This window comes from Chamaea fasciata, unplaced genomic scaffold (assembly GCF_029207755.1).
Source record: "Chamaea fasciata isolate MVZ Bird 193981 ecotype frontalis unplaced genomic scaffold, bChaFas1.0.hap1 SCAF_3, whole genome shotgun sequence".
NCBI classification, from domain to species: Eukaryota; Metazoa; Chordata; class Aves; order Passeriformes; family Sylviidae; genus Chamaea; species Chamaea fasciata.
The window spans coordinates 44619879-44632890 of NW_027094088.1; the positions used below are offsets into that span (position 1 = coordinate 44619879).

General features: G+C 37.4%; 1 protein-coding gene across 1 annotated transcript in view; it reads right to left on the reverse strand.

The window, feature by feature from the left end:
* Nucleotides 1-1693: 1693 nt before the first annotated feature.
* Nucleotides 1694-13012, reverse strand: part of LYST (lysosomal trafficking regulator) — a 76090-nt gene continuing 64771 nt past the window's right edge. Inside the window, exons 46-53 of the mRNA XM_066178819.1 lie at nt 12525-12714; nt 11493-11629; nt 10664-10762; nt 6997-7136; nt 6597-6694; nt 5436-5592; nt 5155-5226; nt 1694-3801 (exon numbers count right to left, since the gene is read on the reverse strand). Coding sequence (XP_066034916.1) covers nt 3663-3801; nt 5155-5226; nt 5436-5592; nt 6597-6694; nt 6997-7136; nt 10664-10762; nt 11493-11629; nt 12525-12714 — 1032 coding nt within the window. The 3' untranslated portion in view covers nt 1694-3662. The remainder of the gene's footprint in view (nt 3802-5154; nt 5227-5435; nt 5593-6596; nt 6695-6996; nt 7137-10663; nt 10763-11492; nt 11630-12524; nt 12715-13012) is intronic.

The following is a 13012-nucleotide window of genomic DNA, read 5'->3' on the forward strand; positions in this document are numbered from 1 at the left end:
CACTCAACAAGAGGCCCCACTTCATTGACAATGCATTTACATGCTGTTGGACAAACAGCACATTAGATGGTTCCAATCATGAGACCATTGTCATCAGAATATTTTTACCACTGGATTCTAACAATTTTATTACTTAAGCTAAAATACAAAGATGGGAAATAGCTGCTTTAAATTGTATTTTCATAATATACTATGCAGGGTTGTTTTTTTTTTTTTTAACTGCCTTCTTTTAAATCTGCAAACTCTTACCTTCCACCAAAACCAGGAGTCTCCCCTACAAGTTCTGGAGGCAATACCCACACAGCTAAGACAAAGCTCTAGTCCTTGAATTTACAAGAACTTGACTCTAAGGAGCCTTATATGGGCTTCAGTCAATTGCATTAGAGAATTAGGATTTAATTTTTTTTCTGGGAATGCTAGCTCACAGCTGGAAACAGTAAGCAAGCTCCTGTTTTACACAACTACTTTCTGCTGTGTAGTCCAGAATAGTTTAAGAGTCTAATCAGAGCAGCCAGATTTCACTTTTAATCTTTTTTCAAAATTATGAAATACACAACAGAGCCTATTACAGAAACCCCAATGCAAAATCAGTGTCTTTCTGACCCTACTCCAGAGCACTAATGGCAAATAAATCTCTAAAGAGCAGTAATTTGTCAGTAGTTTTTAAATTTATATAGCAGCAAAGTAAAAAAAGGGTGTCTGAACATAGAAGCTTAAATATTCCCGTGGATATTTTTCAAGGCAAGCAGACCTTGTAAATAGTAATTGATTGTTTTTGTGATGGAGTAGCAACATATGGAAGTGACTTCCATTTTCATATGCAAGAAGGAAAAATCCCAATACAGCTTTAAGCAAAAGAAAGAAAGAAGAAATTAAAAGGTAAAGTAAAAGTTTGTCAGCAGCAAGCCAGATGATATTTTCCCCACTGTTCCATTGTTTTCTTTTACTATTTTTATTATATTTTTGCTTGATTCAATTCAGGCTTTTTTTTCTCTTCTTTTCATTGTCATGGGTTTGTTTAAGCAGTGGATCTCTAAATGGAAGATCAGGGTTCCCTTTCAGTAATGGGTTGGAGATTCCCTCTCCCCACCACAAGTGAATATCCAGCTATTGCCTCCCCTTCCCTTTCTCACCATGTCTCCCCACTATCAGAACATAAAGGTCTGGATTTACCACAGAATCCTGCAATCAAATAGACAGGCCTTTCCCCATGCACCTCTCCCAAACCCTGGCTTCCAACAGAAGGAGCCTCACATCCTGTCAGATGCCTCCTCAAGATCCCAGTCTTTCAATTTCCACCCCTCTTTCTGAGGATCCAGAGAGAAGTTGCTTATCTGCCTCTGCAGCTCAGACAGGTTTTCAGTGAGAAGGCAGATGGAAGGAAGGGGAATGTCTCTGCTTTGAGAGCCATCATTTCATCCAAGTTGTAGTCATGCATCCTATGGGGAGGAAGGACACATGCACACATGTACAAAGTGATATGCCTGGAGTTTCCCACCTCCCATCTTACACTCACCACCTTCAGTTTGACAGACACAGGATGTAGTCCATAAACAGAACCTTCCCATTTCATGATTTTAAAAACATGAAAGACAAGGGAATCAGCAGAAACTGATCTGGAGGAAGGTGTGAAAGACTCCCTAAAAAAAGAAAGTTGCAACTGAGCCAAAAACATGTTTCTAATCATCTCAAAATGGTTTGATACAAAGATCTGTTTATTACCCAACAATGTGACAGTGTATATACAAATACAGTGTGGAATGTGACATTTACAGGAAATTTAAGTACATCATGCACAGACGCTATTGCAATGTTATTTTAATAGTTCCAGAATATTAAGCTGAATAAATATTCCTTGCTTCAAAAAATCATTTTTACTTTTACATAAAAATATATAATATTGCACTCTTTACAAGGCCAGCAGTTTTGCATATTGGTTTGTAACAAGTGAAATTCTACTTTATAAAAAAATAAGCCTTTGTGAGCAAAACCCCAAAACAGGGAGCACAAAAGCACCCCAAAACCACAATGTTTGTCATTTTTCTCCTAAACAAAGCACATCACATCAGCATGAGCCAGGAAGCTTTTCAGTCTGTTATTTGGACCTTACATTAACATTTTGACAGAGAAAAACATGACTAAAGCCATCCCATACAATGCTGCTACAATAATATGCAGTTTAAAACTCAATTCATACAGTATGCAGCCACTTGCTTAATTGAACCAACAATGAGCTTTTGCGTCTTGAACCATGAGAACATTTTTCTTAAGTTTTCCTAGTTTGAAAAGTTCTTCAACCAGGAAGTCTCAAGAATTTCTGCAGACTATTTGGAATTTTCAAAACAAGTATAAAGATTTTGTGTGTGCCACCTTCGTCACGACCTGACAACTTCATGTAAAGTGTTCTGAAAGCAGATGAGCCTTAAACATGAGAAGATACAGCAGTCTGAATGGCAACAGCAGAACATGTCAGTGATAAAAAAGCAAAGCAATTTCAAAGGAAAATGTAACTACATCAGACTTGCGTAGCGTTCTTGCTTTACCATTCGCGTGACTAGCAGGCACTCAGTCACGGTGCCACGTTTAGAGGTCTCCAAATCCATCAACTGAAATACTAATTTTTCATGTGGCCTCGGATTTCAAATTTGTTAAGCCGTTCATGACAGAGGCCTATTTTTTCCCCCTCATAAGATAGCACCCAGGAATACACAAATTTGCACAGTGTATCTATGGGAACCTTTCCCAACCATCTGATGCTTATGAACATTGATTATTCAAGCAGTTAGATTCAAACGTTTTACAGTGTATTGAACCTCAATGCCACTAGAACAGGAGCACATCTGTGCCTTCTTTAACACCTCTTTTTAGAGCTCTGGAAGATAAGCTGTATGTGTACATAATATACGTTCTGCCACAAAACTGTGATAGCCAACTATCACAGGGTTAGGGAGTTCACGCTGCATTTGATCTAACCACTGTTTCATGATGCCATGAGGTGTCTACCCATCACTAAGACAAATATTTTATTGTCATCTGTTGCAAAGACTATTACACTAACAGAGAAGATGGCAAAAATTACAAATACCAAAATAGCAGAAATTCAATTTTTAGCATTACAATACCATAAGATGGTGCAAAAAGCACCTACTAAGTTCTTTGCTTCTCAAAAAAAGCAATTTTAAGTGGTTGTTGATTTTGAAGTTTTGGATTGCTTATCCCAGAGCTAACCATACCATACTCACCTAATCAGATATACATATGCTGACATTTGAATAGATATTTACAGAACTTGATGCTGCTGATATTTTACATACTAAGAGGGGGAATAAGCATAATCAATTTTTTTAAATACTTCTGTCCAAGAAGTGATTTAAAAAAATACAGTTGGTGTTTTATATTGCAGCATTGAGCATTTCTTAGTCACTTTGCTGGCACTGGATAATATGACCAGAGCTTCCTGCTGACCTGGATATGCTTCAAGTTTGTGCATATACATATGCAATCTTACAACCACCTTAGGCTGCTCTTTTAAATAAAAAAACCCCATCTATTCAGTCATTCTAGAGACATTCAAAGTACTTCAAAGTCCAGTTAAATAAGAGCTCCTATAGCCTATTTGGATTAAAGTGCATCAGAGAGATGAGTTAGCAGCAGCCCTGCCGTCACCCAGCCGCGTAGCTGCTGAGGAAGGAGTAGAACATGGGCAGCTTCAGGCGCTGCTGGTCCTTGCGGCACCAGGCGATGACATTCCCATCACTGTTGGCCGTGAACAGGTGATGGCCGTCGCAGGAAAACGTAAGGCTGCAAAACAAGGAAAGAGTCTATCTTTGTACCACTTGTGGCTATTTATAATGCCACAAGACATGAAATGCCCATGAGAGTTCAGCCAGCAAAGATGAGCTGTTGGGAAGGCCCAGTGCCTACATTAACACGGCAATGTGTTTGCATATACCTGCTTAGCCATTTGTACCCAAACAGGCTGAACTGCACCTTTGGCCAGCATTTCAACATTCCTTGCAGTTTAATAGTCATTTCTTTGCAGTGTCACAGTAAAGGGCAGGATTAGTAGCAAAATCCTACCCTCTTCCCTTGTTTTTGAAAAGAAGGATTTTCTGCAACAGAGCTCAGTGCCCTCTGAACTTGCTTTGCTGACAAAGGCAGAAACTAAATCCATCCGATTTCATGGCACAGCACAGGACTTTTGTTCAGATGGGCATTTCTTGAGCTGTGACAGTGCTAGAAAAGCCCTTCAGTCATGCTGTGGGTAATGTTAGAGAGCATGAAGGTCAGCATCCATTTACTGTCACATTTAAGCAGGAAACTTTAAATTATTCAATAGCTACTAAATCGTTATCAACAAGCTTTGTGAAATATGCTGCTTAAAGGAGGTAACAAAGACAATAACTGCTATCAGACAATCTTTTCCATTTCTAAAAGAAAAATGGTAGCTTGGATTTTAAATGGTATTTTACCAACAGTCAAAACAAAAATTTTCAGAATAATTCGTTACTATGCTAACATTAAGATGGAATTTTGGCATAACTCTAAGACCTTTGTGCAGACTACTGTACCACTGGGGATATCAAAGTCTCAGTCCTTTGACTACGTTGTGAACACACTTTGGCACGAGAATTCTGCTCATCTAAATCAAGGGGACTCAGAGAAAACTAACTACACAAGCACTCCAAAATGGCAGCTTCCAGGCTACTCTGAGTTTGCCTCTTTCTCCACCATTTCCCTCCACCATCACAAAAAATGGAAAAAGCAGCACTTTCATTTAATTTTGAGGAAGAAACCCTCTTTCTATTAGTCTGCATAGTTAAGATTATCTCATTTTAATGCAGATTCTGAGGAAAAAAAATTAAAATGAGAGGAGTAGCTCTGCTTCAGTTTTCAAGGGAATCCTGCTAATTTCCATCTGCCAGCAGCAGAAGCTAGTTATTACTGTCATTACAAGTACAGTACACTTGTGCTCACTTTGCTTTCATGAATAATTAGTAGGTTTGCACTGCTCTTTTTGGACATGGGTGTTTACCTCCTATTTTCATGTTTAACACTCTACTTTGACTACTTTGTTTGGTTTTATTTGTTGGTTTGGTTTTTTTTTTCCCTAAAGAGAAAAATGCATTCATTGTATACTTAAGATCTTTTTACCTTACAATAGGTTTGGCTGACTTCGAAAATGTTATTTCTCGTACTGGCTTCAAGTCCCACGTACTCCACAGTCTGAAAGAAAGAGCCATTTTCTTCACACTTGCTTTTACAAATACTTCAGTGATAAACAATCTATTTAGCAACTGCTAAGACTGGGAGCTGAGTAACAGCTTGTCCACCTTCTTTAAAGCCAAATACCAGCATGATGTTTGGCTACATGCTCTCAAACTGTGAGCCGAAGTGATGGAGCATTTTAATAAAGAAACATTTCAAATGCTTACCTTACAACTCCATTTTCAAGGCCCCCTGCAATCACATTGACAGACACACCTTCAGGCTGGTTAGAGAATGCAACAGAGCAAATACTTTCCCTGCAGTGCACATGTCCAACAAGATCACCGTTAACTGTCCAAAGTCTCAAATCACTGCCTCCTCCAACTGCAATGAAACATAGCATGGGACTATCAAAAAAAATAAATCTAGACCACAGTTAAATCCATAATATTTAAATATTCCGTGGTAAAGAATCCAACCTCTTGAGAGTTCATAAGGTTTAAATGACTGAGTAATGTCTGCAATTACTTCTCTCTCTCTGAGACAGGAAGCACACAAACCACCAAGTCACTGCAGTGATTTAGAAGCCATCACAGCCTATTTATGGAACATTTCACTTACAAAGCACTACGTGTATTTACTTAATGACCAATTTTCATGTACCAACAGGGAAGGCAATAAGATGGAATTCACACTAGCTATCTAAGCACTTGGTACTCATACCTTAGCCTGCATTTTAGCAAAATACTTAAAAAAGAGCAAGCATAATTCTCTTACCCGGTTATCTGGCATTATTTGATTCTATCAATGAACTAACAACCCAATTACTGCTTTTGTCTTGAAAGGAATTGTCTTAAAAGGAAATGTAATGCCGTTTACTAATTAAAGAATATAATGTTTTGCAGAAGAAAAATTGTTTTGTGAGCAATAGAAATGGACTTGAAAGTCTCCAAGTAAGTTTAAAAATCTGAATATTAGTTTTCTGAAACTGCCAGAATAATGTCCCCTTGTCCTTTAATACCCCTTGCCTGTGCTCTGTAATACATGGTACTCCTCTGAAGAATTGTACCTTTGACAAAAAAATCTCTGTGAAAATGAAAGCAACCAACATCACAAAATGTGAGTCTCCCAGGCACCTTTGAAATTTCAAGTCTTTTTATAAAGATACCAAGCTGTTGCCCTTCATATCTCTACGTTATATTCAAACACCTGCCTAATCACTTCTGGAGAAATTTGTATGCTACTATGTAAAAAAAGCAACGTGTTTCTCCTGTGTGACTGAACGCATCCTCAGATGATTAATACACACTCAGTAACTAATTTAATTACAAGTCTCATGATTTATTTGGTCTGCAAGTCAAAACAGCTTTCTTGACTGACAAATGTACCTGAATCACAAACTGTTGCAATATCACCAGTGGTTTCACTAGCTGAAACTGCAGTCACAGGACTCTTGTGTCCAGCCAGACTCTGGACATAACACAGCCTGAAGAAAACGAAAGGAACAAGCCTAAATTTCAGACTCAAATGCAGAAAAGGTCCTTTGCAGAAAATATTAAAAAGAGTTACATGAATTTCAATCAATATTTTCAATCAATTATGGTATTTTTCATATTCACTATAAAATTTTAGCACCTTTAATGAGGAAAAAACCAGTAAGGGTTTGACTTCATAAGAAGACATACACAGAACAAAATCAACTAACTTCAAAGGGGCAAAGGTATCCAAGCGTGGGAAAAACCGTATTTATTAGAAGGCTATAGGAAAGAGTTACATGTATACTTGTACCTGTTCAAATCCCATATTATGCAGGTTCCATCTTTGCTGACACTTATCATTATACTGTATGGCTTGCACACAAACAAGCTTGTTATTTCTGCTGTGTGTCCATACAGGTGGACCTGCGACTCCATTTCTATCTCTGAAGGCTGAAAAAAGGCAAGACAAGAAACTCTCATGAAAAAGAAAATTAATGTCTCTTTTTCTAAAAAATATAAGCCTAGTTTAAGTCTTAGATTTCAAAGAACGGTTCCCATTGCTTTTAATACCATCATTTTAGCAACTATGTTCATGCTTTATTATGTTTAACACTTTATAATGTGATAAGACATAGCTATCATTGATGTTCAACTTTTTGCTTCCAGTGCTTTAGCCTCAGCAAATATATTGATGTGATCCCATGAACCAGAATGAAAAACTACTGTAGTTCTGTCTCAATTACACAGCTTGAAGTCAGCTGATATGTTTTCTGCAAGACTGCTCTTTCCATACAACAGTGAAATGACAGTTCTCAATATTTTAGCATCTAGTGGAAGCACTTGGAAACATAAAAGGAAAACCCAGCTCAGAAATTGTCATTCTCTGTACAGCAAATTAGTAGGAATTCCTCAAGTTGGTGCCAGATTCTTCAATGATACCAAGCTGATAAAGCATGCAGAAAGTCAAGTTTAAATACAGAAATTGCCAGGTAAAAATTAAAGCAGCAAAATTTAACACAAAACAACACTTTTTGCTCAAGTTATATAATTTGAAATGATTCAGACTTCCTGAAAACTGGCTAAGTCGAAGGAGCTGCTTAATCAGAATGCTAATGCTTTAGTTAAGACAACTTGCTGTACAGAGATTAGAATAATCTTTACAAAGGTAGAGAACAGTTCTCTGCTTGTTTCCTCACCCATGTCAGAGCACATCATCTGCATTTTTGTATAAGGGTACAGGATGCCTACCTATAGCAGGTCTACGAAAAAACCTTCAAAGTTCAAAGAGACAAGATAAAAGTGTACATATGCTCAAGTCACAGGTGTAGAAAATTTACATCTTTGCACTAAAAGGAACAATCTGATCTATGTAATATTGCAAAAGGCAATGCACAGTCTGACAACAGAAAGACCTACTAGTTTGCTCTTGCTACTGAGCATCTCACCCATGTAAGACATTTATAAAATGTAAAATTATTAATTATTTTATAAAATTTATAAAAAGTTCCCAGGTGTCATTCTCAGTGACAGTTCACATATAAAAAATCCTTCTTTAATAATCCTTCTCAGTTAAGAGAAAAAAAATTATACCAAAATTTTCTATAACAGCAGACAAGACTTGTGTTTTTATGAAGAAGTGATTTTGATAACCTTTTTACTTTGCTTCTCCCACTTCCTTTAAAGTGTTTCCTCTTGATCTGCATTTCAACACCTGAACCGAAAGCAGCACCCACCTTTAGCAGCTTCTCTCTATCATACTAATAGCAATGGTTTATTGATTCTTATAGTAAAAACATTGCAAAAAGACAAGCTGGAATTCTAACACCAACTTTATTAAGTCATATTAAGTTCCAGTAAGTAATGAGATAGGTATTTCTCATGCCTGAAATGTTTTCCCCATCTTAATTCCCCCGTTTTTAGGTGATGACCCCTAAAATGGTATCTAGCTCTGAGAAAACATGCATGTATGTATCTATTTTAAACAGCAGCTCTTCCTGCCTACAGCACTGGAGTGAGGAATTGAAATGACCACTTCCCAGTTTTACCCAAACCTTCAAGTGCTCTGTTTGCAAGACACCTCTAACAGTCAGCAGGTGAATGCTGAAATAATGTGAACAACCAGACACCTGTGGCTGAGGGGCTCACACAGGTGTGACATTGTCAGCACAGATCACTGTGTCTAAGCAGTACTTGATGGGGTTCTCACCATCAGAAGGCAAGGAAAAAAGAGCACCTGAAGCACTACTTGGAGCCATTTCTGAATTCTGACAGCATGCCTTTGGAGTTCCCATACCCAATTCACAACATGAGATCTACTTCATGCCCATGCATGGCATTTATACAGATGAGAAACAAGGCAAAATATTCATGTTTCGAGTACTGCATTGTAACAAACTGTTCACTTTATGGCTGATCAGCTGATAAGATGGATACAGAACAGATGTCAGGAAGCACATTTGCATTCCCTGCAGCCCTGACTTGGGTAACTGATGCAACAACGGGAGCTACAAAATTGACACAAGTCCCTCTGTCTGGGACACAGAAAACTGTCAGTGCTGAGAAATTTGGCAAAGATGGTCTCAAAGAGTATCATCTGTGCAGATGAACAAAAATCACTTTTTTCTAGGAAACAGAAGGAACTCAAGAACTGTAACCCCACTAACTGGAGTTTATTTTTAGCTTTGCAGAAGGCAAGTATATTTAATTTCTATTAAAAAATTTAACAGTAATCCAAGTCTCAGTACAAGTTATTTACAAGTCCACCATTCTGGGGAGCAGTTAAGGTGCCTAATTTATGATCCAAATAACTAAAGCTTGCAGGCTTGAAGCTCTGCTTCATTTTCTATACTCAAACTGCTGCTGAGCTTAGGAAGTATGAGTGGCAGATCACCAGAAACTGGAAGAAAGCCAAGGGGAAAAAAAAACTTTAAAATCACTGTGTTTATGCTCTTCCCAGTCTAAGCATCTGCTGTTTGCCACTACTGAAAACAGAAAACTGGATAGGCATAGCAGATCATACCAAGGTTCTCTCTAGCTCATACTAATGTAGGGATTCAAGAGTATCAAGGAGTACCATACCAAAGATGTTTGCCAATACCTGTATCAATCTACAACTAGGAAATCAGTTTAGTTCAGTTGTTGCTGTGGGTAATACTGTAGACGCACCTAAAATGAGCTGTTAGGAAAGTTGCCTACTCTTTGTTAAAACTATGGAGAATAGAAGTTTCTGCTAAAGAAAGTATGGAAGATTCAAATGGAAGCTTCAAAACTCAGTCAGAATCAGATTTTTAATTTGGAGTTCTATTTATGTTTTCTATTTTTTTTTCTATTTACACCATTTTTATTAGCAAAGAGTATCAAGGGACTTTCTACTACTGTCAGTATTTTCCACCAACACATTTTCCACTAACTAATGCAAGTTACTTTCTCCCTTCCCTACTCACAACATTTCCCCTTGGAGAATATAACAAAGTAAAGAGGCTTGTTGGTTAATATACACACTGTCTGAGAACTCATCCTGCTCTCTGTAGTTTAAGTGCCTTCTGCACTTGAATTATTGTTTACTGTGGGGAATTGCATTCCACAGCTTCAGTTAAAGCATTGAAAGGCTCTGTCTCCTTCACAGAAGAAGCTACTCCTTAATGCAGGGAGCTTCACTGTGCCATTGAAAACAGCCAGAGCTGTACATGTTGTGCACTCAGGTGATGAGGGATGACTAAAGGCTAGCTGTATGTAAACAGCATCTTAAGAAAAACGTGCAAATGAACATGTTGTCAGAGGAGCCTTCAAAAACAAATACTAAAAATGCAATTTTTATTAAATTGCATTGTGCAATTGCACAATTTTTAATGTAATTTTTTTAGCAATTATCCGGAATATGGCTCTCTTTTCTCATTTTTAGAACAGTCTGTTTAAAAAAAAGACTAATACTGAATTCACTAAATCCTTTATTATGAATTCTATCCAATGTAACTTACCATATTGCTGGTGAATCTGTTCATATATGCTGTGATGACTCCAGATTTACTACCTGTGAACAGCTGACAACTGTCTGGCACCCAAGCACAACTTGTTACCTTGAAAAGACAAAACAAAGCCAGGAAAAAATTAGAACAGAAAAACTAACTGCTGCTTTTTTTATGCCACAGCATTTGGTCAAACTGATTCTTTATTAATTATCCTACGAAAAGCCATGTAAAACACCTAAATCAAAAATTCAAGAGCTAAAATATAGCTGCTCTAGGTTGTACTTGTTATTATGTCAGAAACAGAGTAAAGAGGGAGTTTTATGTAGCCTGGAATTCACAGCTAAAGAGCAGTGAACTACTCCGGACTTCAAGATCATCCATGAAAATCTTTTGGGCAGAACCATTCCAATCACTGGATTGTGACAGATTATGCTGCTTTCCATAACAATCTTTTAGACGATCTTTTTCAAATGGATCCTGAACTACAGTGGAATTGTTCTAACATGAAACATCTATACCTTTTTCTGTACTGATTTTTCTTGGGACAGAACTTAAACTTTTTGAAATTCACAGCAAAATTCTATAGTAAGGAAAAGCTACAAAAATCAAATTAATTCAAAAGAAATCTTTATCTAGTACAGGAAAACAACAAGGAACAAGATACAAGAGTGAGGCCATGAGGAACACATTCCAAAGGAAATCAAAACGATTAAAAGGAGTTGTGATTGGCTGATCATTTCCAAAACAAAGCTAAACCAAGAGTACCCCACTGCCAAGTCAAGCCACCACTTAAACTACCAATATTAAATTGAAGAGCAAGAGACTGATTTTGTTTTACCTGATGGAGCTGTGAGCTCTGTATAAAATTTACTGGAGGTTCACTTTGTTTGCTTTTCAGTCGTAAGATGTTATCAGCATATCCCCAGCTCAGGATCGCTGACCACTGAATGTCAGTGCTGTGCATGCTCCTCACGCCTGAAGGGAGGCACACAGGATTGTGTCACGTGCACAGCAAGATTCAATCACTTTAATAGTCACTAACAAAAGGCTCAGGTTCATGTTTTATCACAAGCTAAAATGTAACCCCCCCCCCAAAGTTTCAAAATAAGGAATTTTCCATTAGGCTCTGTAACCTGCAACGTGTTATAAACGGTTTTCAGAGACCAAATGAACATTCCATCTTCTCCAAAGACAATTGGCAACCTGGACAAAACTTTTTTGAGGAAGAGTTCATCTTTTGAGAACAGAGAAAAGGGGAAGACAATACTTCCCATCTAGAGAAACGAGTGCTTGTAACTTCAAGGAGAATGTTACTTGTTTTTGTTGACTAAATGTGAAGTGATTTATTTTTAGACAGCCTGCACTAGTATATACCGCCAAGAAAACAGAAGATTGTGAGAACTTGTTTGTACATTCTCAATAAGAATCCCTCCAAGAAGTTTAACTGAAAGCAGAAGATTCTTCACCTCTGCTTTTTTACTGTTAACTTCTCATTGTCTGCCTCTAAAACCCATTTCTGAAGTTTTCCTTTCTGTTGCCACAAGAGTTTTTTTCATCTGTTCTTCAGTTCTTGGACCCAATCTGCTGGCAAGTTCTAAAGTTAAATTCTCATGCTTCAGTCACTTCAATAAAAAATATGAACTTAATTACATAATGCCTCTACTATAGTTTTGAAAATTATAAGTAAAATCCACCCTCCAGTAAAGATACCACACATATGGAAGCAGTTAATGGAATTATAAATTAATCTTTGGCAAAAGCAACTAAACTTGGGAAGTTTGCTGAAGAACAATAGCAGCATTAGATTTAATTTTTTTAATGGCTCATTTCACATATATTGTACATATAGAGAATAAGCACAAATTCATACCTTGCTCCTTGCTATATATCATCAAAAGGCAAAACTTGCTGGACAAACCACATATAGCTTTAGTTGGTAAAGCTTGGAGAGAGCCAAACCTTTCTCCATGTGGTTGGCTAAAGCAGACAACAGGGTCTGGAGCACTTGGGGAACCAACATATTCTCCCCACTTCAATCCTTTTATCCATGGTAATGGACTCTAAAACAAAAAAAAACAGATAAGGTTTAAATTATAGAATTTTTAGAAAAGCCTAATTTATTAGTAATGGAGAATAATTCATGTGAGTTTCCTATAAGCAATCACATGGTAAGGACAGCTGAAGTCTTTACTCTAGAACCACTAGAAAGACAAGTTCAAAGCACTTCAGTACCATCAGTTAAACTGTTAACTTTAAGGTAGTTCTATTCCTTCTTTAAAGGTGTAGGCAGCAAGCCTCTAGTTCTAGTTCTCTAAATCCAAGGATGCAGTTTCTGACTGGACTTCAGGGAAAACAAGT